This window comes from Chanos chanos, chromosome 8, assembly GCF_902362185.1.
Source record: "Chanos chanos chromosome 8, fChaCha1.1, whole genome shotgun sequence".
In the NCBI taxonomy this organism is placed as follows: domain Eukaryota; kingdom Metazoa; phylum Chordata; class Actinopteri; order Gonorynchiformes; family Chanidae; genus Chanos; species Chanos chanos.
Window position 1 is genome coordinate 38,731,343 of NC_044502.1, and position 23,435 is coordinate 38,754,777.

Below are 23,435 nucleotides of genomic sequence, written 5' to 3' on the forward strand. Positions count from 1 at the left end.
TCAATATTTGCTAATTCATTTTTGTCCACAAAACTACCCCCATATTTCATTTCAAATGGTTGGCGCTGGACTTAATGAGACAAGCAGTCTTTAGCAAACAGGAGCGAGAGCTGACATAACAAAGAAGACATTTCCTAGACAAGACAGAGAAAAACACAACATGCATACAACTGTCTGTTTATTTTTCATTTAAGATAAGAAAACAATTTGCCAGACACAAAGTTTTCAAAAAAAAAAAAAAGTCTTTCCCTCTTCATATAACAGATGAAAATGAATCTTTATGTTTTCATGACAAGGAAGAATGATACATAAGGCAGGTGTTGAATGAAGCAACACTTTCATTACTTCTCTTGTAACCTGAACCTCTAGGCTCCAGTAAACAGAAATCCCAGGCATAGCACACATTGGACAAGGACATACTGAAATCTATTAATGTATGGGTCAGGAAGCCATAACGACACTACATGTCATGACCTTGATGTAATGGTCTTTAGTTTTAGCACAATGTCACTGTAAAAGTCTGCCACATCAGTTGTACCAAAGCACGACCAACTTGAGCATACATGGTGTTGTTTTCGTACAAATCACAAAAAAAAAAAAAGACTTTACCATCCAACCGACAGCTACGATAGAGGGATCTGTTTGAAACAGACATTTTTAGTTCTCATCTTGCACACTACAGGTTAAGGCATTTGAAGTTTTGTTCCTGACGCTGCACTGACCGAACCAACACGGTAAAAAGCCATTTTAAAAAAACTGCAGACTTTGACACCCTTGTACTACATCAGAAGTCAACTGTGATTTGATGAAACTGAGCAAAGGTAAAGTAAGAAAACTAGGAAGAAAGCATTATTCTCAGAAAATATCACATTATCAGATATGTTAACATTTGTCAATTTTCAACTACTGCAACAACCACTCAGAAGTAGAAAACAGCATTTACTTTAATTTTATTGTTACTTATGGCTTGATTTTTAAGTTTGTTTGTTTTTTTTTTACTGTAAATGAATGTTTCATATTAAGAGGAAGAAACAAAAATAAACAAAAAAAACAAGTTGTAAATTAACGTTAAAGTAAACTACTACAGTACCAGACAACGAGTGCCAAAAATCTCTCTAACTACTCTGGACATTACGCAGCACTGAAAAAAAAAAAAAAAATAAGATACACCAAGAAAAGAGAATTCATCTTAGTGTTCATTCTCACAGAAACGGTTTTTAAACACGAGTGGCTCACATACCATTCAAAAGTTCCAGAATGTTCAGCCTTCTGCTGCGAGCTAAAACATCCATTAATCAGTAGTCGGCCTGTAGCGGATGTCCAGATCAGACTTTGACTATCTGGAGCTCAACGCGCAACCCTGGAACTAAAGGAACTAAGGTTGGGGCTTGCTCCATTTCTAACTTTATATTCTTTGCTCACACAACATTTCACTGAAAAGACAAATCATAACATCACATTTATCACAATAATAATAATAATAATAATAATAAACATACATCTTCAAAAAAAAAATCCTCACAAAAGAAAGAGAAGAAAAGAAAACATTTTTCTTAGTGTGTCTCCAGGAGGTTAGTCTAGCGGCAGCACACAGTGCATCCTATACTGCAGATGAAGCTTGTAGGGACTGAAACCTTCTCGAACACAAGGTGATACTCTGTCAATTGGTGTTTTTCCCATTAAAAAAAAGTACAGTCATTTGGTACGAAATTCTGTACATCCAAAGTATTGCATATACATGATCATCTTGTTTATTTTTTTTTTCTTTCTCTTTTATCTTTTTGCATATAATTCTCAGGGATTGAGTCTCACTCATGTTTCTCTTCTTGCCTTCTTCTTTTTGACTTGTTTTGACTCCCAGTTCTCCTCAGGCTTTTCTGAACAAGACATCAGAGGAAAGGTTCAGTAAGGATTAAAGCAAGCATTCAACGAGGATTAATATCAAACGCACAGTTATGACACATCATTTCACTGTTTCCTTCAGTCAGTTACCAAAAAGACTAATTCAATGACTCTCTTACAAATGGACGAAATTGTGAATGTCCGCTGTACTTTTTAAAACATAATAAAACGACAATGAATATTTTCTTTATGGTGGTTGCCTAATGCATCTGCGGTTCATATATCTATGCATTTTTGATGATAAGCTATAACCTGACGTTCTGGATTGTACATATCCTCTTTTATATATCACGTTACCAATGAAACAATGCAAGCCTTTCTCCTACAGAGTATTAGATAGACTTTAGTAGAAATGGTGAGAATTTGAAGAAGAAGAAGAAGAGGAAAAGGTAGAGATATTACTTCATGTTTTTTCTAACCCAATCTTTTTCTGCGTAACGTTTAAAACACTGAGAGTCGGAGGGAGCCATGGAGCAGTCATGTTAGCGTGTGACTCACTCTGTGTGGCCGCGGCTGCGCTGCCCTTCTTGCCTGTGGCCTCGGGCTCTGCTGGCCTCTGGGGGACGTGGACCGGAGCTGTCTGCTTCACGCTGCTCTGCACCTCCACCTGGATCTGCAGAGAGAACCGACAGCAGCACAATGCTTTGAAAACGTGGTTTGGTCCGTGTGGCACGCTGCCCGCAACACTGCTGCGATCGACAGCGGACTCTGTGCTTGTGCGTGTACACTGACCTCCGCTGCAGCTGCCGGCGCAGTCAGGGCAGTCGGCTGGACGGACGCGCCGGGGCCCGCCGCGCTGACCTCCTTCTCTGCCTCCTCCTTAAATACAGGAGAGAGGTAGGTGAGGCATGACCGAAATATCCGCACTGACACCATTTAGCTGTTGGGAGTGAAATATTCACCTGGGCATTAGTTCCAGCATCTTCAGCTTTCTTCTTCTTCTTCTTTTTCTTTTTGGCTTTGCCGCTTCCAGGGGCAGCAGTCTCTCCCTTGTCTTTCTCTTCATCAGATACCTGTGAAGCCAAAAGAACCGTCAGCGATGGAACAGAAAACGCGCGTTACAACACAACAGCATTGTTTTATCGCTGAGCTGGCATGTATACAATACCACAAAAAACGTACTTTTTCTCTTTCTCACAGAACCATACAGGCAGAGTGACTATGAGGACAATAAGTGACAATGAGCACTAACGATGAACACAGCAAAAGCCCTGAAGACTGTCGTTAGATAAAACTATTCCAGCTGTGTACAGTCTGTACAGTCTTCCCAGGGACTGACCTGCACCTCCAGTGTGACTGGTTGCACTGGAGTGGGTGTGCACTCCGGCTGTGGTTCCACGTAGTTGCCCCATTCTACAGAGGGGGCATTCCAGTCTGAGGAGTCAGCAGTGGTGCCATCTGGAAACACAGAGAGCCAGACATGTCAAGATAGAAAGATAAAATGTTTACATTTGTTTAAGCTTAGCAAGTTTGCAATAACCGTTGTAAATCCAGTTTTAACAAACATGCCGGAAATCAAACAACTAACTCCCATGTAAACGGACACACTTCAGTAAATCTGAACTCAAACACACAGCTCTACAGGTGGCCGGGCAGCAGGGTTGAATTTGTCATTGGTTGATGTTTACAAAATAGTAACCCGGCCATCTTCAGGCTGGTCAAAGACAGATTACAGAACAGTACGTAGAGGTCACCCTCAAAAAACAAACAAACAAACAAACAAACAATGAGGACTGGACTGCTAGACTGCAGGCATTGTCTTTGAAAAGGAGGCAAAAAAAAGGGTCTTACTCAGGCCAGACCATTCGTCATCTACCAGGGGCTGACAGGCCCAGCTAAGGTCAGGGATGGCCTGGGAATCTCCAGCTACGAAAAGACGCAGAACAGAAAAACAACAAGTTTTCTTACACATACCGAGATCACCGTCAGCATCGGAAACTCCTAAAACTGCTTGGGCATTTCATCTCCAATGTCTTTACATTTTCAGATAACAAAGAAGCAAATGAAAACACCACTGCTCAACACTTACTGATGTAAATATGACAGAGCAAAGAGAAATTACCGGCGGGTGTAGCAGACAGTCTGGTGAAAGGGACTGGATTCTGTATCCCATCAACAAAGGTCCATGATCCTAGCATCAATCATATGCACATACAGTTAACAAAGACAACAGGTACATAACACTCTGAGCTTGTCAAGTGTTGAGCAGTCATTAAAATGAGATATAAGTGTGCGCACACACACACACACACACACGTGCACAGTCTCACAGTTGGAGCTTCCACTGCATTACACTGATATCGGAGCTTTTTAAAACATTGGTTTTCAAACAGTTTACTGCTGATGTGAACTCTCTCAGCTAACACGTTCAATTTCAAGTGAGCGAGAAAAATTATTCAATTTTTGAGAGGCTCACTCACGAATAACATTTTCAAGCCAACGTAAAAAAGTAATGTGTGACGGTGAGTACCTTCCATCTCTTGACTCCAGAGGGGCTCTTTCTTGAGTTGTTCAGACGACTGAGCGACTGGGGTCCAGTTCTCAGGCTCTACAGCAGGAATCTGGGCTGACAGCTTCAGACCGAGGTCATTCCATCCCCCATCAGTCCCTCCGATCACCTCGTCCCAACGGGGTGTCACCGCTAGACACAAGTAGACCAATCGTGTTAAAAGTGTTAAACACCACTGACACTCACTATGTGGGTAAGGAGGACACAGAGATATCCATCAGCAGTATTTATTTGCTGTTCTTTGGGGGGGGGGGGGGGGGGGGGAAGAAGCAGTAACTTTGCGTTTGTGGATTCATCTTTACCTTGTGGGACCACAGCCTCTGCTTTTGCTGGTTTAGCTCTGGAGGGTTCTCCTGTGGAGAGACACAGGGGCACTGGATCAGAGTGAGGAGAGATTTAAAAATACTCTCCAGTTCAGTATTGCGTTTTGACAATTAAATGCAATTTTCCCATTCTTTATACACAACATTATATGCTGTCAAGGATAAAACTATCTGGAAAGTGAAAATAATGAAAGAGTAATCATGGCAGCCTAATCTCTTTATCATGACTAATATACAACGCTAATTTTTCATCTCCAGCAAAAAAAAAAAAAGTATGAAAGCTACTGAAGTACAACACTGGAGACTTTCACATCAAGCCAGAGGTTTCCCCTCTCAGGCCAGTTTTTCCATTAGGTCACACGGCATCAGCGTGACAAGCAGATGCTTCAGCAGGAAATTGAAGACATTTGACTGCATGTGAATTTGTTCATCTCCTACAAGAGGCACCATATAACAGCAGACATATATCACAGCAACAACACAGACAGAAAACAAAGAGACTAAAGATCTGACAGGTTTATCATGGTCTCTAGATCAGTGTTTTATGCCTCAGGGTTTAAAGTACCTTTGTTTTCTTTGTTCTTTTTCTGGCTGGAGGGTTCTGAGGGGATGGCGATTTTGGGCTGCTCTGCAGCGGGTACACTGCTGGTGGGCTCCGGTCCTCCAGGGCTGGCTGAGCTGTCACTGGTCGGTTTGTCCTTCCGACGCTGCTGCCTCTTCTCCCGGTTACTGACTTTGGTTTCCCAAGCTCCTGCTAGCCATAGTTACTTAGGTTCACTTGTCTTAAGCAAAAGTAATAGTCTATTATTGTGTACACATCAAACAAACATCAAAACAATAATCTATCCACAACATGTTTGAGCTCAGGTGTGCCCCTTCATAAAATTGTGATCATTTATTCCGTCCTACTTTTTTGCTTACTATATTCAGTGCCTTTACAAATGCAAGAGCACCATATAACATAGTCATGCATACTAGTCATTAGCAAGGAGTAGTTTATTAGTATTAGGGATATTAGCATCTTTAATCATTATATTACTGCTCTTCTTAATGCGTACAAGAACTACTGAATGTTCATAACCTTTACTGATGTTGGAAGATTACAGAGAGTACATTTATTATGTTGTCAGTACAACCTTGACATAAACAGCATTTGTGAAATACAAAGCTGTAAACATTGGCTGGTATGGGCGAGTCTGTGGATGTGAATGGATGTACTCTTGCAGAATGCTTACCAATCATGATTTAGGACATACCTTCATCTGGTTCTTTGCCATCAGTGGACGGAGTGGTCTTGGCTTCTTTGATCACTGCTTTTGCTTTTTTCTTGTTCTTCTTTGCCTAAACAGAAGAATGGACAAGTCCTATCAAATGAACGCATCACGACACGATATGATGGCAACCAACTCATTTGTGGGCTGTAATCCTCCACTCTACATGAAACGAAATTTCTTTTTGAGCTCAGAATCTGTTACCTTATCAGTCTTGATTTCTGGTTGCTCTTGTGGCTTGATTTCAGTTGCCACTTTAACTTCCTCTTGGACTTCAACAGCAACTCGACCGTTTGTCTGAAGTTTCTGGAATGGATACGAAATGGAGGTACAAATGTCAGGGGAAACAAATCCCATCAAACTGATAAAAATAGCAGAATATGTACTGAAATTTACTTACTGCAATGTGCTATGATTTAATTCGGGAAGTTACTGTCTTACCCACAATGCATTGCACGGCCTAAGCAATACTCGCTCATTGTGCAATTCAATCCAGCTAGTAACTGTAGCTTTATCATGCATTTTCACAAACTAATGTACAATTATATCGAGGTTAACACGAACGTCTGTTTTTCACTTAACTTTAGCCTCACTTAAATAGAACTGGACAAGAACATGTCTTTAAACCGGACATTAGCTCTGGAGAATGTCGCCAGTGAGCGGCTCAAATGATCGACAGAATAGCAAACGTTATCTTGGGCGGCTGCACGTCGCGACCAGCGTATTAACATAAAGAACACATGTCACTATCCAGCAAAAATCAATCAGTCTTGTAAGAACCCTGAGCCCTACAAGGTTGCTCATGAAAACTGTGTTGTTCTGTTAGCTACTTCGCTCGCCATTTAGCAGATGCCCAGCCAAAAGCTGGCTCCATATTATTAGACATGTCCAGCAGCATGACAATTCCAAATTTGGAAAGCGACCTTACGCATTTGAAATCAACTGGCCAGCTAGGAGATGTCAAGACAGCTTACACATCCCCGTCAGAATGGCAGCTAAACGTTAACGTGACAAGTAAGCTATAATGCTAACCTAGCTAGAATAAGGCTTTTGGTCGCTCGGTTGACAGTCGGGTGTAACTGGTGTCTTGGTTTCCTCAATTACTAAAGTAAACTAATTCTATTAGAAATGCGACACGCTGACTTTCAACGTACCTTTTCAGCAGATTTCTTTTTGTTCTTTTTCTTCGGTTCCTCGGGTTTGGCTGTTTTGACAGATTCCGTAGTAATTTCTCTGGTCTCCTCGAGAGGTGTCACAGACCGCTGCTTGGAAATCCCCCGAGAGACCGACATCCACAATACCATCATTATTAAGAGACCTATACATGGTGTTAAGAGAATAACCCATTGCGGAAAATGTTCGGGCTTCAGTCCCAAATCCACTCCTAATTCGGTATGGAGGAAAACGACGCCAGATGACATTAACTCCCTGAGACGATTCGCTATTTGTTCGGCCTGCTGTGAGGCTACCTCCTGCCAACTTGGTGCCATCATGCAACGTGTGATGGAACCCACAAGTAAACGTTCAAAGAAATTCAATACATGTCCTACAGAAATAGAGCTACAGCTAGCAACCGCTTCTCTGTGAGCAAGTTGGACACATACAAAACGACTGACTAGTGCCCCGTCTCGCTGTTAGCTTTAGCTACCAGTCTGCACACTCACTACTTGCTAACGGCCGAGATTTTTGTCGCTAGAATGACTCTGCTTTCGGCCAGAATCCCGCCCATTGATTGGCTAAAATCAGCATATAAGGCGGGGCCATGCAACACAGACTCTACCCCGAGTTGACCCCATAGAAGCTGCACGTTTAACTTGACTTCAGTAAACCACTCTGTAGCAAATTGATGAAAAAGGCGCAACCTCTAAGTATTTATTAACTATACAAAGCGGGCTATCGTAAATCTAGTAAGGTGATGTCGAGTAAACCGTGATATCTAGAACAGAGAATTGAACAACAAAAATGTGCAGCTACATGAAATCGAAAAAGCATAGAAAATAATTGTATTGTCAGACTTCAATTTACAGTACAGTGCTGAATTGTGTAAACATCACAGGACTTCCTCACTTGAAATGAAAATACAAGTTTAGATATATGATGTTTCATTGATGTTTCAATCATGTTAAGCATTTGCAGTGGCACTGAACTTAGCAGACATTTTCAAATATTTTGTACAGGGAGATGGCATTTTTAAACTGAAAAGTGGAGACCAAATTAATAGTTTGCATCCAAGTTTATTTTGAAATTCCCTACTCCCCCTATACAAGAAAAATGACTTTCCACAAAAGCAGCAGTGAACTCTCAGTGATATCTTTTCTGTTCAGGGGAGGGAAAAAAAAAATCATAATCACAGTGTAATTTTTCTTTTTATTTAAATAATTCTGCTGTCATCTTTGGCTGGGGCTCGGCGGACAGTCTACTGCCTGACCAGATTCCTGGGAAGTTATAGTTCAAGCCAATGGAGCTGAGAGCTGCGGGCTTCAACTTTACAAAGCCAAATGCAGGAATGTATATTTACTCAAAAAAAACAACAACAAAACAAAAAAAAAACACAAATAAAAATAAAATAAAATAACAAGCTGTCTGTGTTCATAACGCAGACAAAAAACGTACTGCCATGTGGGATGCGGCAGCATTTGTTTGTTTGTTTGTTTGTTTTTAAATTTCATAAAATTGTATAGACAAAAAAAATAAATCTACAAAAATGGAACTAGTAATATTACACAACAGTAAACATGTTTGTCAACCTCTACACAAAACCGAAATTCTTGGTCTTGATGGCTAGTAAAAGTTTCTGTTTGAGAATCTGTTTGGAGGAGTAGAGTGGCACATAAAGGCGAGAGATGCACGTGTTGGCGGTGGGCAGGTGTTGGTCGTCTGGTGGGCGAATGGTGATTGAGGGCATGGGCTGGAATCCCTCCTCGCTGGCTGGCAGAGATGGACTGGAGGTCCAGAAATACACCTGCAAAAAAAAAAAAAAAAAAAGTAGACAAATGTGATTTAACAAACGGGAACAATGAATACACTTCTGCACAGCTAGAGCAAGTTCCTTGTTCGGTATTGGTCAGTGTGACCTCGTATGATTTCGATGCAATCAGAAGGTTATGTAAGTAAAGTGGTTTAAAGAGACCTGGTCCAACTGACAGGAAGAGAAGCGTGTCTTACCAGATCCTGTCTCTCAGTCATACTCATCTTCTCGACGATGGACCAAAACCAGCGTTTGAACTGCAAAAGCTTCTCTGCATTTTCTCCTTTAAAAGAAACAAGGAAAAATGATTTAAGACGGCAGTCTTCTAAAATATTATGCTAGATTCAACTTATGAAAAAAGTATCTAATCGATCAGAAAGGTTCTCAGTAAAAGAGAAGAGCTAAAACTTTTACACATCTACTTACAGCTCTAACAAAAACCCTGTTTAAAAACCCCTGTGACAGTGCAACCATACCAGAAGAGAGAGAGTGAGATGTACCTGACTCATCATTGAAAGAGGTGAAGCTGATGAGCATCTGCACGTTGACCTCTCCGCAGCCGTTTAACAGCAGTCTGAAGTCCTCCGCTGTTAAATCCTCCAGGGCGTTCTTCGGAAGCACATCAAGGAGCCCCTTCCTCATTGCCTACAAAAGGGCACAGTTTTCACTTAGCTAAATCTGGTTATGGATTACTGCATTAGAGTGGCTGAACCGGACTATCCTGTATGGACATCTATGCATGTCTCCCTTTCATAGAGCATTAACAGCTTCTGCTGTAGCTGTAGTAGCTGGACAGTGTTTCTGTGTCTCATTACCAAATGCAGATAAAATAGATCTCTATAACATTCTGGTTTAACAGATATAGGAACCCTGTGTTTCTCTGTCCCGAAGACCAGAGGATTCATAAAGATGTTCTGTTAAGCTGGGGGGGGGGGGCCTTACAGAATCATACGGGACGTGATAATTCAGATCTAAAATGCCAAATAGTGAAAATGTGTCAGTGTACTTACATGTAGAGGTTGTTCAGCCACCACCAGCATTCTGTGCTCAGCGTACTTTCTCACATACTCATATACGTTCAGGGGCGTGACAGGCATGTTCACTCCCCCAGACAGGAGCTCCACCTGGGGCAATAACACACAAAAGTCATTCCTCCACTGAACACCACCAAACACAAGATCAAACCAAACCATCTCTGAAACATAACACGTGAACTGTCAAACTGAAGAGTGATTCAAACGTAGGGCTGATGGGGTTATTCGTTACCTGTCCAGCCCCCTCTTCTTTGCACAGATCAATGGCAAAAGCCAGATCCATGGCAGCAAAAACAGCATCTGCCTCGCCGGCCTGAGAGTGGCGAATCAGCTGCCGCAAGCTCTCGTACATGACCGGGTCAAAGAAAGCAAAGTCATGCCAATTCACCTGCGGCACAGAAAAATGAGCACTTTAGAGAACAGGGTACAAAACAGACACCTGGACTTCATCCAAACACACAGCTCAGGCATAAGTATAATACAAGCTGGGACTCACCTTTCTACCAAGCAAAACCTTGATGACATGTCTATTCAGAGTGATTGGGCAAAGTTCATTCTGCAGCAGACATAGCCCAAGTATCCTAAGGGAAAACCAAACAGTGATTATACTCACTAGTATTTAAGTATAAGAGATCTGAATCTGCTGTTCTGCTTTGAAGGTTGATAATATGAGCGATAAAGCTGGAGGCAACTGCATTTTCATACCTGCCGATGTTGCGGAAGCAGTTGAGCCTGGCCTCTGTGTTTTTGCCTGGCCGTGGGGAGTAGAAGCCTCTCTTACCAGGCTGGTAGAACAGAGGGGCGTTATCTTCTCCATCATCAGGGTCGTCCAGCTCCATGTCCACCACGCTGCGGGTGGAGCCGTGCCTCTTACGATTCTCCTGCTGTAGGAGAGGTAGTTCGGTTAAATCAGTGACCGGTTAGGATGAAGAGCCTGAGAACTCCACATAATTCAGCAAAAAGAAGTGAGGGTGACATCCCGCATTTTATTACCTGTGCTTTCTCAGGAGTATCAAGGAGACCAAGGTCCAGTATACTATCTGCAACATTTTCCCTGTGACGAGAAGGAAGCGGTTTTAGCGTTCGTCTGACAGCAGTTATAGAGGACGTGAAAGAAAGACAGTCAGAGGGAGAGAGTGAGAAAGGGATGTACCTTCCATGTGCAATAAGGAGCTCCATAGCCTCTTCCACTCGGGCTCGCAGTGAATCCTCACTGGCCAGGAGCAGTAGCAGTTGAGCTGGGGAGAGCTCTAGCAGCATTCCTGTGATTTTACTGGCAAAAGCCTGGAGACAGAAACACATTCCTCAAATTCAGCTCTCTTGTGTTGTCATATCCAGACAAAACTAACACATTTTAAAGTGCCTTAGAGAAGAGAGGAAATGCAACTTTGGCATTATTTAAAAAAAATAAATAAATGCGATAAGCCTTGCCGGGGCTCTTTCATTAAAGCGTGTACTGTTTGAGAGTGCTCTCTCTGTACCGGTTGCATGGCGTGCACGCGGGGGTAGAGCCGCTCTCCTAAGGCCTGTCTGTGGGCAGGTAAAGGGTCGGGCTCGTCGCTTGGGTTCCCTTCTGATGCAGGCCTGAAAGGCCTCGTGTCAATGGACAGCTGTCTTCTCGAATCCCTGTCACAGCACAGCAGGAATAACCATCAGAGATCTGCATGCTTTAGGTGGGACATACGGTCAGCACAATTCCAGACTAATCTGCATCTATCAAACCCGAGGCCGTGCTATTATTCACCTGTCTCTGTCACGACGGGATCCAGCTCTCAATCCTCCGCTTCTCCTTTCTCTCTCTCTGTCTCTGTTCCTCAGACGCTGCATGAGGTCTGCAAACCAAAGCACAAAAGGACGTGTCTCAAATCCAAATAATCCAATTACTTGGCTTCAGTTCAGCAACTTATATAAGACAGACCCCTCAACTCCCTTCAAATAAGAGGCCTTGAACAACTTAAGCTTCAGCAGAAACAGTCACCACCGCAGACATTACAAACGCATAAAATTACAGATAAAAGTTTCACATACTTAATCAAGGACATGTCATGTTAGTCAAGGTTAGTGGGATGAGTACTCGTGCATCCATCCTTAAAGCAATGTGTTAATGTAAGTCTCTGAAACATCAACTATTACGTTTACTTTCATGACTCTGCTTTAATTTAAATAATTCACATGACACTTTTTTTTCCCCCCTGTGTTATCCTCTGTTACTCTGCTGATTATAAAGTAAAAGACGGTTAACACGTACTGCTGGCCTGCATGCCCTTGCTGACGCTCTGTACGCAGTCCAGGTTGGGCAGTTTTTCGTTGGAGAGAAAGGCTTGGGCGATGGCCGTGTAAAAGCTGCGCGCTACGCCGCTGCCTTCGCCTGGTTCGTCTTTGAAGGTAACCTTGACGCGGTGCACGGCCATGGGCGTGGTGGTGCAGCGTCGGCCGAAGTGAGTGTTGAGCTGCCGCATGGTCTGCTGGATGAGCTGGTCGCGGTCGCGGTCCACCTCCAGGGCCAGATCCCGCGACTGCAGGTTCCGGAGCTTCTCCATCTCCCGACGGAACTTGGACTCCTTCACCTCAAAGCCTCCCAGCTCCGTCAGAATCTACAACAGGTGTCAGATGAATGGAACATGAGGCCACCAAGAACAGTAAAAGTCCATACATTTGTGAACAGTGTAAGAGGAACATTCTGCTGAAGATTGCTCTGATATGTTTAACTCACAGATCCAGGTTCTGCTCCCACATCCTCCATAAAGACTCTGCCGAAGAGTTCCAGAGAGAGCCTCCAGCGTCCCAGCAGCATGTCGTGAGAGATCACCATGCCCATGAAACTACAATGGGGACTGAAGACAAGACAGAGAATTTGTACTTAGTCGCAGTCACAGTTGGCTGAAATGGACAATGTAAATGTAGCCATCCTCCTTGGTTCAACAATCCTAAACAGAAGCCTTACATGAAGGTGGGCAGAGGTGGGCCGTCGCTCTCAGTTAGACCGATCTCGGCGAGAAGGCTGCTCTTTAATTGGGCGGCCAGATCATGGGGGGAGGGGCCTGGCTTGGAGGTGTCCATTTCCTGTTCTGCCACTGGCTGTTCTTCACCGCCCCTCTGGCGAGACTCCATACTCATAACGTTCTTCATGTTTGCTGAGTAGGACATCTTAGTGGGTAAAATCTGTGAGAAGGATTAAAGTCTTTTCACTCTGATGTTTCCGAGTAAAAAAGTTCTCTGTAAGTCCTCTGTAGAAGTGCTGCAAGATTTACAGCAACTTTCCTATCAGCAAGTTGAAAATGATTTTATCTAACAATTAATTATTTTACTCAGCCAATTAATAACCCTGTTATCAGAAAATGTCACATCAATGAAACTCTCACCAGCTTAGCCCAGGCCTAAAGGCTCAGAAAACCAAATTGCGTGTGAAGTAAAGTCCATATTTACCTCTAGGCAGTTCCTGTCCACTATCAGGTCAGACAAGCCTTTGCTTGCCATGTACGATGAAGAGTAGAGGCCATGACTTGGCCGTCCAAACAGATCCTCCTTTCGTGCATTTGGCTGTGAGGTGACAGGAAATCAAAATGACATTTCCACATTTCATAAGGCACAAAGACACACAAAAACTGCAAGGCTTGCTTAAAGATGAAGTTCACCATGACTGACAAGCTGGGCTATTGTAAAATGAAGGCTCACCTGTAAGAGATGTGGCTGGTCTGCCAATGGGATGGCCTCGGCCAGAGGCACCTCAAACGGGTTGGGGGGGATACAGCCAAGGAAGGTCATGGAGTCCGAGCGGCGGAAGAAAGGGTGGTGCTGGCCTGTTTCGGCTGGGACCGTCTCCTCATCTTTGTCCTGTAAAGTGGAGCCTATGGGACGACAAAAAACAAACACTGAGACCCATTCTTTGGTTTTACACAGGGAAGACTGTGCTGAAGTTAAGTGAACAGCAAAAGGAGATTTGGATGGAGCTGAAGTACTGGAAAAAAAATAAAGATACATGAGACTAACACTCATTTTATTTACCTTCAGCAGAAAAACTTCTCTTGCTGTACTCAGAGCTTTTTAATAATCTGACTTATCTGATTTATACCTTTGAGAGCTGTCTGCTTCTTTCTGCTGCGATTCTGTCTAACTGCCCTTCTTCTGCGTCTGTACTCCAATCCTAGAAGCCCTAACAGTACTTCACATAACAATAAGGCCCTATTATTTCTACATGCACATTTTCAGCACATGGGACAACATGAAACATGGGACAAAAGAAATAAATTATCACAAGATGTTTTTTTTTTCCTAAGGTCTACAAGAACAGTTTATGTGGAAGACTCACTCTGATTGGTGTCCTCGTCGTTCTCATGTTCTGAATCCTCGTTGTCCAGACCCAGTTCTAGAATCTCTCGATTCCTGAAGATAAGAGGATACATTTGTTCATGAAACATTCAAAGCTATTTCAGGACCCCATGTCATCAGGTTTTGTTTCAAAACCAGTGCATTTCAACAGACTGCTAACTCAAAGCTTAGAACTCATGGCATCGCCCATCACAAAACATTTAATACAAAACAGCCTTTCTTTTCACCCGTGTATTTTCAATCTAAGGCAATATTTAGAGTAATATACATAAGTCTTTATTAGTGTGACTTTAAGTGCACTATCAACGGTTTATTTCAGAAGAGTGAGTTATCCACCTCTTCCTGTCAATCTGTGGGGTGTCCAGCGTGGTCTGCTGGTTCATGGCCTTGATCCAATAGATGAGAGCCTGGAAGACGTAGGCCACGTGTTTGAGAGAACACACGTCCAGCACGGGCAGGACGTCCGAGTGCTCGTCATTGTGTGAGCGCATCAGAGACAGGGCGTAGTTCAGGAAATCACCGCGCGCTGACATCATACCCTGCCGAGCCGTGAGCAGGGTGGCAGCACGCCTAAAAAAAAAAACAAACAACGAGCGAGTCAGGGAAATATCCAATCAGTGTCACTCTGTTTAAAACAAACAATGGATAATCAAGACCTTCAGTGAAAAAGACAAACGGCTCGAAACATGTCAACTCAATAACCAAAACATGTCAATCTTGTGGACACTGACTGATTTCCTGGGCGGGTTTGTTTTGCAGTACCTTGCTGTGGTTGTGGCGTACCTGCGGCCCTCTAGGTTACGGTAATTGGCTTCTTCGCGGGCGGTCATGCGTTCTCTGCGGCCAGCGTGCTGGGAGGCGTGGAGAGGGTGGCTGGGGTGACCAGGGTCACCTGCAGAGGACAGTGCTGAGCCATAGCGCAGCTGCGCCTCTGTGGAGTCCATGATGGACACCATCCAGTTCCAGGTTGGGATTAGCTTCTCCTCCACAAAATTCTGAGGATTGAAAAGCACCACACAAAGCAGATTAATTATGATCTATAATCCAACACTTAAGATATTAAGAACATGCTACGCACAGCTGTTTGGGTTTAACAGGCCAGTGTGGCACTTTTAATAGTGCAAAATTACGATGGCTGAAGTGGTACACATGCCTCAGAAAACAAATCACAGGAAAGCATTTTGACTGAATTAAAACAAGATTAGGATTACATGACATCAGACAGATTATCCTATGACTTAACAAGTCAGAAAACAAAGAAAATGTCAGAGGAAGTGCACCAGCACACCAAAGCCTCTGGGTTTATCATGCCTGTATTAGGCTGCAAGGTAACTTCAACAAGCAGACTGCGTTCTGTACAGACTTCAAGCGCCAGGCCTGAGGTCAAACCCACCTGCAGGTTGACTGCATCCTGGTATGTGAGTTTGACTGCAGCCGGGTACTGGGAGTAGACCAGGTGGTTGTATTTGGGGATGAGGCTCATGAGGTCGGAAATCTGACGGATGACGATGCTGTAGGCACGGGCCAGACTGCTGGCAGAAGTCAGGTAGCTGCTGGAGTTACTGGCTTCCAGGGCCGCAGCTGCTGCAGCTGCACTGGTGCTGATGGCACTGCTACGTCTCAGGTTGGACGGGTCAATATAGATGAGGCCTGTTGAACTCGCTGGAAAACAATTCACGGCTATGTTACAAATTACATCAAAGAAAAAGAGGTATCATGTAAAGAACATTTTTACCTCACAACAGACTCAACAACCCTGGGCCCTGGACTATATTCATTACAAAATGAACCAAAAACATTCAACTTTTGCTACCTGAAGTGATGCATCAATTGATCCAAAAACATCCAAGATTCAATACAAATACACGAAAGTGCCACCAGTACTGCACTGTTGTGGTGTAAAAAAAAAAAAATCAAACCAAAGATCTTCTGAGACTGTTACTTTACTTCAGAGTTCTTGTATAAGTCTCTGACCTGCAGGCGTAGAGGAACTGGAGGGCGTTCCTCCAGCAGAACGCTGACTGGGTGTGGTGCGTACGGCCCACTGCATGGAGCGCGGGGCCTGGGCGGCACTGTTGGCATGGGCGGCCCCTGTGGTCCTCTCCAGGGGCTCGTCGTATAGGAAGGTCTCCTGGTCTACGTCGTCACTCTGGCTGCTACTGCTGTCTGAGTCACTCGAGTCGTTGGACTGAGAGTCGTCCTCTGAAAAGAAGGCAGGGACACTGCTGGCACCTTGGAGAGGGCAGCGGAGAGGGAGAGTTCAAGACACAGAGAGTGTGTGTAAGCTCGAGGGGTAGGGTCAATACTGAGAAATGTAAGTCACATTGGGCGTAGTGCTGGTTAGTGTTCAGTGTCACCACAACCACTTTAAAACTCACAGACGATAACTCAGTTAATCCCGTGAATCACAAAAACTTCACTTCATTATTCTTACATTAGACAAAAAAAAAACCACCCCCACAAATCTCTCTCGGCCCTGTGTTTGCCTGTGGTTAAATAAACTAAGTTTGTTAGGTGTAGGAAACGATAAGCATAAGCAAAATAGACAAAACAAGTTCAGTCAGTTAATTTGGTTGTTAAGAGAGAAAAACAAACGGATTAAATAAGAACCAACACGATTAGTTTGAGGTCTAACAGTATGTGTGCACGTTTTCTAAGAGCTCAGTCCAAGAGTCTGACTTTTATTATTGGTTAACAGAAACAAACAACACTGTGATGAAGGAACTGAACTCTACGCTGGGGAAAAGTCTTCAGATAAACTGTGAACACTTTCATTCTCTTCCTGACATGTGCATTAGAATAAAGAAGAGCCCATACCAAACATAGGAAATGCCAGCAACACCCTACTCCCTGTAAATGAGAAAGTGTGCGTTGATCTAAGAACTAGCTGGTCTAAAAATTCATTCAAGAGCTACTGAGAGCTTTTCACTGGAGGGGTGAGGGTGACATACTGAGGTATTAACAGCATTACAATCAGAACTGAAGTTCACTAATCTTAAAGTACTTCTGATACAGGCCCCAATTACAGATTCTAAATGAGGGAGCTAAAAATTTCTCTCGAGCAGACATCTAAAGAAAGGCTGACCTAATTCAAACCCAGTCTCTCATTTGCAGATACGTAGGGAAAGAAGACATAAAGAGGGCAATCAGATTTTAAATAATAACTTCCATTACCAACTAAAAAAAAATTTCCTTTGAAGTACCTGCTTCAGATCCAGCGGTGGCTGCGGTGACAACGCTTCGACGTCCGCTGGCATTGTCCTGGTTGCTATGGTTACTCTCGCTGTCACTTTCTGTCTCTGCTGCAGCTAAGAGATCCAGTTCCATGTCACTGCCTGGAGGGAGAGAGTACATCACATGATTCAGTGCTTGCTCTTTTGGTTTTCGGACTGAAGGAACTCCTTTTCCTGTTCTGATTCCTTTTTGCTGCTTGTTTTCATTTCTGAATTAACAAACCACTCCAACTGCCACTCCAACAGTTGGGTATGTACTGTACACATCAGCAACATTAAAAGAGCAGACAGTACAAGACATGGTCATGTCTACTTTATCAATCAGAGCTCTTGGCAGAGGAATCTACTGAAAGGCTCTGGTAATCAGGACAACTGGACAACCAATTCAACTGTGTACCAGTCCAAAAAAAGAGTTTATAAACTGAAAGCAAGTGTTTCCAGATACTTCCACTAGTCAGTGAGATTACATTTTTTACTATACATTATTTAAGTAACACCAGTTACTAAATTAATAAACATTTACTGAGGAAAAGTACAGGAGAGGAGTCTCAGGCAATACACAGAGTTGACCAATCTCACCATCTTCATCATGTTCATCATGTTGCCCCTCGGCTTCTGCATTCTCTTCTCCCTGCTCCTCCTGGTCGTCATGGTGATCTTCCTCCCCAGCAACACCCTCCACCACTTCCACCTGCAAATACGCACAACTGTCAGTACAGTTCAGTTTGGTTCATTCTGTCTCAAAGTCAGGACTGTGCGCTGAACATGGACTGGGAACGGAAAGCTTGAGCCTAATGAGATTCTTTACCTCTTCAACGTCTGCAGACACGATGTCATCGTGTTCCTCGTCTCGTCCTCGGACCGTCTGGGATTGGCTGCTGTGGCGAGGCTGGGGATTCCTGATGATGTAGGAGGAGGTGGTTTGACTGGAGCTGAGAGGCACAAGCCAACAGATAGCGTGGCCGTCACAAATACCATAACAGACCAAAAATGCATTTATGCGTCATTTGAGGGTCACATAAAATGACGATGACCCAGGAATCAGATGACCCACAGAGAGTGACTAGTGCTTTTCTATGACTGCAATAACGAGTCTCCATTACAGTGTTACGTTAAGATAAAAAGCCACGTTTGCCCATTCTGTCACAACCAGAACTCTGTTGCTGGACTCACCTGCTGGACTGGTCTGGCGAGGGCCGCGGGGGCAGAGGCTCCACAGAGAAAAGCTCCTCGCTGCCCTGCACGGCGTCGATGCTGGTGCTGGCCAGAGTGAAAGGTGCCGTGGGCCGCGCGATGCCCATGCGCACGGGCACGATGAGCGACTCTGCCACGTTGCACAGCTCCTCGACCGCATAGGGGAGCAGAGCCTGGAACACACGCCGGCATTTCCCGATCGGCTGAGGAATGAAGTTACTGTGGAAAAAGGAGGACACGGATAAGAAAAAAAGATGAGCATCTGCAGGCAGTGGAGGAATTCCATAACTAAAACTGAGTTAAAAAAAAAAGTTACAGTCTCATTCTGTTCGAAACTAAACTCATTGCAGGTTTCAGTGTTGTAGCTGGTCATGCATGGGCATCGTATTATATTATGCAACACATCCATGAATATCAAAGTTTCTTTTATTACCACACAGCCAGGCTGGTGGGATTAATCATGAAATAATATGGAAAAAACATAGCCTCCATCATACTTTTTCTTCTTGGACGAGGCCATCTCCACACTGAGGATGACAAACACTCTGGCCACAGAACGCAGGAACCTCCTGGTCACACTGATTGCCTCCTCTCTACGGCCAGGAGTGTACTTGTTCTGCAGCTCCTTCACCAGAGTGCCCAGCAGAGTGTCAATAAACTACAGGAGACAAACAGGAACAGGTCAGGATATCAGTGGGCTGATGGAAAAAAAAATCACCCCAATGTGAGTGGACAGTCACGCATATCACATGATATGCCTTCACCAGCTCTCTCTTGAGTAATTCAAAATTTACAACAGAGTCAATGAAACCTAGCTAAGGGGATCTTGTGAGAGGACAAGCTGTTTACAGACCCTTCCTATAGCGCATCAACATGCATTAATGCTTTCACACCATAGTGATCTTCCACTGAGCAAGTGTTCTCTGGGCGACGGCGCTCTGCCTATGATGTTTTTAAATCCGTGCCTGTGAAGGCTGCTGTCTGGTTTAGTGATGTGACTTACTGTTATGTCTGGGGCACATTTGACGATGAGGCAATGAGTGAAACAGTCCAGTCTGATGGTGCCACTCTGCTGATTAAGATACATTTGTTCCTCAGGCAGGAGATGAGCGATCCTGCTGCTGGCACTCAGTCTAAAACAAACAAACAACAAAAAAAAAAACAAACAAACAAAGCCCATGATGTCTAGGTCTAGGGTAAAGTCAACTAAAGGTCATTCATTATTAAGTTCCTGCTGCGATAAGGGTGTTGTGGTAAGGCCACTCACGGATCTTTGTTTTCCTGGGAGCCAAACATGATCATGGATTTGAGGGCGTTCCAGTCCTGCAGCACACGCTCCAAGGCCAGCTGGGCAAAGCGTGGAGGCTCAAGGTCATGATCCGGCATGTCTGAGTCTGAGACAGATAAACATAACTCGTGTTGAACTTTCAGTACAACATCAGCTGAAAACAGGTGTATTAGACAATTTATTTAAATACACAGCGTCAGTAACGTTTGCTTTCTTTAACTACGAATTTCTTTCTGAAACCATAACCGGTTTTAAGAACTACACTCTCTCTTGGGATTTATTTTGGAGAGGCCTGACACAAGCAAACACACACACACACACACACACAGACCTTCTGCATTCGCAGCCTTTCGGTTCCTGTCTTCCCTTATTCGCGGCGGGCGGTACTGGCAGTGTTCCACGCTCTGCCTAGCAACAGTCTGAACAAGAAACAGCAGGATGTGCTCTCCCCTGCGATGAGAGGAGCAGAAGAGTTAGTGAGAAACAGACTGTCAAAACAGATCAAAAACCACCTCCGTCAGAGCCATTTCGTGTGTCTAGTTGCTCGGCCACGGCCAGTGAAACTGTCACTGCGGTGGGCGATAACGGTGACCTGTCAGTGCTGCTGGTGCTCTGTTGTGAATCTGCTGTCCGCCGTGTACGGACATGCTTTGTTTATCGTGTTGGGAGCGGCCGGTTTGGGGCGACTTGCCTGCTGTTGGGGGTAGTAACCAGGTTTGTGGAGGTGAGCAGTCTGTAGAGGAGGTCCAGACGAGCCGCCTTCTGTCCGGCAATAAGCGTTTTACACTTACACTTCTCCCAGCAGTCGCAGTAAGCCGTGGGAGAGGTTCTCTTCAGTCTAAGGGAAAAAAGTAACAAAACAAAGCTCTCAAAGTCTTGACCGTACGTTCTGATATTTTGACAACTGATTTTTGTTCAGAGAATTTTCAGCTGATTTGTAGTTTGGCTCATTGTAATGTACTCACTTGCAGTCATGGCCTTTATGGCATACCCTGGCACACTCAGTGCAGCAACACAGAGACTCCAGCAGGCCGCAAGTTCTGCACTCAAAAATGTCCTACAGACACCACACACTCAGTCAGTTTCTTTATAACATACCAGGCTTTTCAAGGTTAAAATCAGTTGAACTTTTGCAAATTTCCATGCGTGGGATTATCAAAAGCAGATTTGTCAGAGGGCCTCAGAGCCTAAAAATGCTTCTGTCTGTGTGTGTGTGTGTGCGCGTGCAGGTGTGCGTGCATGTGTAAGCTGACCTGGTTGATGTGCTCTGCACCGGTCCAGGTGAAGCTGCAGGTGTCATTACAGCAGAGGACGTAAAGAGGGGAATCATCCGGATTGGTGCCAGGCGGACAGATCATCTCCATAAAGACAGAGTCTGAATCCTCCTTTTCTCCGATACCCGACTCACCTGCAAAAAACACACAAAGGCTCCGAGTCACATTTCTGATTCATCAAGTACTGTGTGGGAAACTGCATTACGAGGAGGAAAAAAAAAAGGTCCACCAGTAATTTACTCACTGGCCACGACGACACGTGTGTCTTAATGAATAAGATTCCTTTAAAGGACATACCCTTAGCTATTTTCTGGGCGGCTTCCAGAACGGTGATGGCAGCTGGGTAAGCTCTCCCACTCACTGCCAGCATGAATGGGGTCATTCCACGAGCATCCCTGTCAGAGAGCACATCTCTCAGCACCCAATACAAAACCTCTTAACTTTAACAGACATACAGCAGCGTTAAAAAGTGATGTCAAATCAAAGAGCTTCGAGGGTGATCTCAAACACGTACTTGGCGGAGAGGAGTTCTCGTAAGTGTGGTCGCAGGACCACGCTGTCACACATCAGCTTGAGGATCAGATGAGCGTTGGTTTTGCGGTCTTTAGACTCCACGACCGATGGCTCGGTGGACGGGCCTTTAAAAAGAGGTTCGTGAGCAATGAGTATAAAGACATACAAAACCGGATCTTACACCGATAACACAAGATGCATTGAATGGCTGGAGATGCAGCATTCCCATAGTGAAGCCACTGCAAGTCTATGTTAGGCATGTCATCAGATTTACTGATGATCCAATTCCCGAGGTGACAGAAAATCCCAAACAAATATCTAATCGGATACCGTTTCAGTTGTTAATGATAAAGTTAATGATTAATTGCCGGCACGGTTGCTCGGTGCTGTCGTATGTCGTGGTGATGGAGGGCTCACCTGGGATGGTGGAGGTGCTGGGCCCCTGGCTGGTGCCTGTGGAAGCTGTGGTGAGTGAGCCTACGGCGGGGGCCAAGATGAAATCAATATCACCGTCTAGCAGAGAGGATGTTAACATGATGCCAGAGGTTAGGCTAACACAAGCCATGCAATGGAATGGGGTGGTTATTATTGTCTGACATGGTTCACGGGCTGTTTGTTTTTGAGGGTTGGTGAGTCTACCTGGATCCATGGGAGGAGGGTCTGGGACCCAGCTTGGAGGCGCGATCGGCGGAGAAACGGGATCCTGGTGATCGCTGGAAGAGGGGCCAGATTCGTGGCGGCCAAGGCCCGCAGCACGAAGCGATCGTCTCATCATCTCTCTGAGACGCAAACTACAAAATACAGAGTGGCTACCATTTAGCATTACTACAGAATACAGGGTGGCTAACATTTAGTATTGCTACAGAATACAGAGTGGCTACCATTTAGCATTACTACAGAATACAGAGTGGCTAACATTTAGCATTGCTACAGAATACAGGGTGGCTAACATTTAGCATTGCTACAGAGTACAGGGTGGCTGACCTTAAATATTACTACAGAATACAGAGTGGCTGATATTTAGTATTACTATAGAATACAGAGTGGCTAACATTAAGTACTACAGAATACAGAGTGGCTAACATTTATTATTCAAGACACAAGAGTGTTGACAGTAACAGAATGAGGGTGGAGAGTCATCCTCCTGCGGAGCTTTGTGGAACCCTGCCATTCACATGTCTCAATCCAGACAACCAAGGCAATCACACACGAGCAACCGCATGAGCAGACTAAGCTGACAGTTACCCTCGGCTGCTGGAAGATCCTGTCCTGTTCCCAGAACTGTTGCTGGAGACCACAGAGATGGCATTGGCAATGGCCTCCACTGCAGACAGTCTCTCTGCAAAAGTGTTCCTCTCTGACCTCTCAGCTTCTGCAGGACAAAAGCAAAAAACACAGAACCGCGCAGACTGTTAGCATCTAGAACATTCCAGAGGGGAAAAAACAACAAGAGTCTCAATCTTTGTGAGTCCTTATTTTTTTTAACAAATTTCAAGACTCTGGTCCAGGGTGATGCATGCTTCCATTCATAGACACACAGGATTTGAATCAGAACCAGTAAAATCATATCAGTATAAATCATATCAGTATAGATGCA

At 44.3% G+C, this 23,435-nt stretch overlaps 2 protein-coding genes across 8 annotated transcripts in view; both read right to left on the reverse strand.

The window, feature by feature from the left end:
- Positions 1–161: 161 nt before the first annotated feature.
- Positions 162–7,669, reverse strand: mtdhb (metadherin b). 2 transcript variants are annotated; one of them, XM_030783357.1, is made up of 13 exons: positions 7,160–7,669; positions 6,210–6,311; positions 5,991–6,075; positions 5,300–5,485; positions 4,714–4,764; positions 4,373–4,543; positions 3,965–4,033; positions 3,694–3,768; positions 3,182–3,300; positions 2,805–2,915; positions 2,635–2,721; positions 2,401–2,515; positions 162–1,877 (listed from the first exon to the last, which is right to left on the reverse strand). In XM_030783357.1, the coding sequence occupies exons 1-13, from the start codon at positions 7,496–7,498 to the stop codon at positions 1,813–1,815; spliced, it is 1,575 nt and encodes a 524-aa protein (XP_030639217.1). In that variant the 5' UTR covers positions 7,499–7,669; the 3' UTR covers positions 162–1,812. The 2 variants fall into 2 exon arrangements, with proteins under 2 accessions (XP_030639217.1, XP_030639216.1); XM_030783356.1 differs by having other exon boundaries at positions 5,300–5,488.
- A 916-nt stretch (positions 7,670–8,585) lies between these two features.
- The window catches only part of ubr5 (ubiquitin protein ligase E3 component n-recognin 5), a 31,178-nt gene continuing 16,328 nt past the window's right edge, over positions 8,586–23,435 (reverse strand). For 3 of the 6 annotated variants that reach the window (XM_030783361.1, XM_030783359.1, XM_030783358.1), the window contains 37 exons: positions 23,084–23,210; positions 22,478–22,629; positions 22,256–22,351; positions 21,840–21,963; positions 21,623–21,720; positions 21,305–21,459; positions 21,017–21,108; positions 20,743–20,889; positions 20,383–20,501; positions 20,031–20,157; positions 19,767–19,896; positions 19,261–19,421; positions 18,743–18,982; positions 18,378–18,501; positions 18,149–18,260; positions 17,540–17,671; positions 16,311–16,568; positions 15,730–15,998; positions 15,099–15,331; positions 14,673–14,906; positions 14,317–14,390; positions 13,683–13,855; positions 13,434–13,547; positions 12,952–13,169; positions 12,721–12,841; positions 12,256–12,601; positions 11,752–11,839; positions 11,489–11,633; positions 11,161–11,291; positions 11,001–11,061; positions 10,713–10,891; positions 10,504–10,588; positions 10,240–10,395; positions 9,984–10,097; positions 9,474–9,618; positions 9,171–9,256; positions 8,586–8,967 (listed from right to left, as the gene is read on the reverse strand). In XM_030783361.1, the coding sequence (XP_030639221.1) occupies positions 8,755–8,967; positions 9,171–9,256; positions 9,474–9,618; positions 9,984–10,097; positions 10,240–10,395; positions 10,504–10,588; positions 10,713–10,891; positions 11,001–11,061; positions 11,161–11,291; positions 11,489–11,633; positions 11,752–11,839; positions 12,256–12,601; positions 12,721–12,841; positions 12,952–13,169; positions 13,434–13,547; positions 13,683–13,855; positions 14,317–14,390; positions 14,673–14,906; positions 15,099–15,331; positions 15,730–15,998; positions 16,311–16,568; positions 17,540–17,671; positions 18,149–18,260; positions 18,378–18,501; positions 18,743–18,982; positions 19,261–19,421; positions 19,767–19,896; positions 20,031–20,157; positions 20,383–20,501; positions 20,743–20,889; positions 21,017–21,108; positions 21,305–21,459; positions 21,623–21,720; positions 21,840–21,963; positions 22,256–22,351; positions 22,478–22,629; positions 23,084–23,210 (5,579 nt within the window). In that variant the 3' untranslated portion in view covers positions 8,586–8,754. The remainder of the gene's footprint in view (positions 8,968–9,170; positions 9,257–9,473; positions 9,619–9,983; positions 10,098–10,239; positions 10,396–10,503; positions 10,589–10,712; positions 10,892–11,000; positions 11,062–11,160; positions 11,292–11,488; positions 11,634–11,751; positions 11,840–12,255; positions 12,602–12,720; positions 12,842–12,951; positions 13,170–13,433; positions 13,548–13,682; positions 13,856–14,316; positions 14,391–14,672; positions 14,907–15,098; positions 15,332–15,729; positions 15,999–16,310; positions 16,569–17,539; positions 17,672–18,148; positions 18,261–18,377; positions 18,502–18,742; positions 18,983–19,260; positions 19,422–19,766; positions 19,897–20,030; positions 20,158–20,382; positions 20,502–20,742; positions 20,890–21,016; positions 21,109–21,304; positions 21,460–21,622; positions 21,721–21,839; positions 21,964–22,255; positions 22,352–22,477; positions 22,630–23,083; positions 23,211–23,435) is intronic. The other 3 variants (XM_030783363.1, XM_030783362.1, XM_030783360.1) reach the window with 3 other exon arrangements.

Excerpts from the sequence above, each read along its gene's own strand:
- mtdhb (XM_030783356.1), bottom strand. The coding sequence starts at position 7,498 with ATGATGGCACCAAGTTGGCAGGAGGTAGCCTCACAGCAGGCCGAACAA. Across the intron at positions 5,489-5,990 it reads TGGCAAAGAACCAGATGAAG|CAGGAGCTTGGGAAACCAAA; the intron begins GTATGTCCTAAA and ends AACTATGGCTAG. Across the intron at positions 2,516-2,634 it reads CGCCGGCAGCTGCAGCGGAG|ATCCAGGTGGAGGTGCAGAG; the intron begins GTCAGTGTACAC and ends TTCTCTCTGCAG.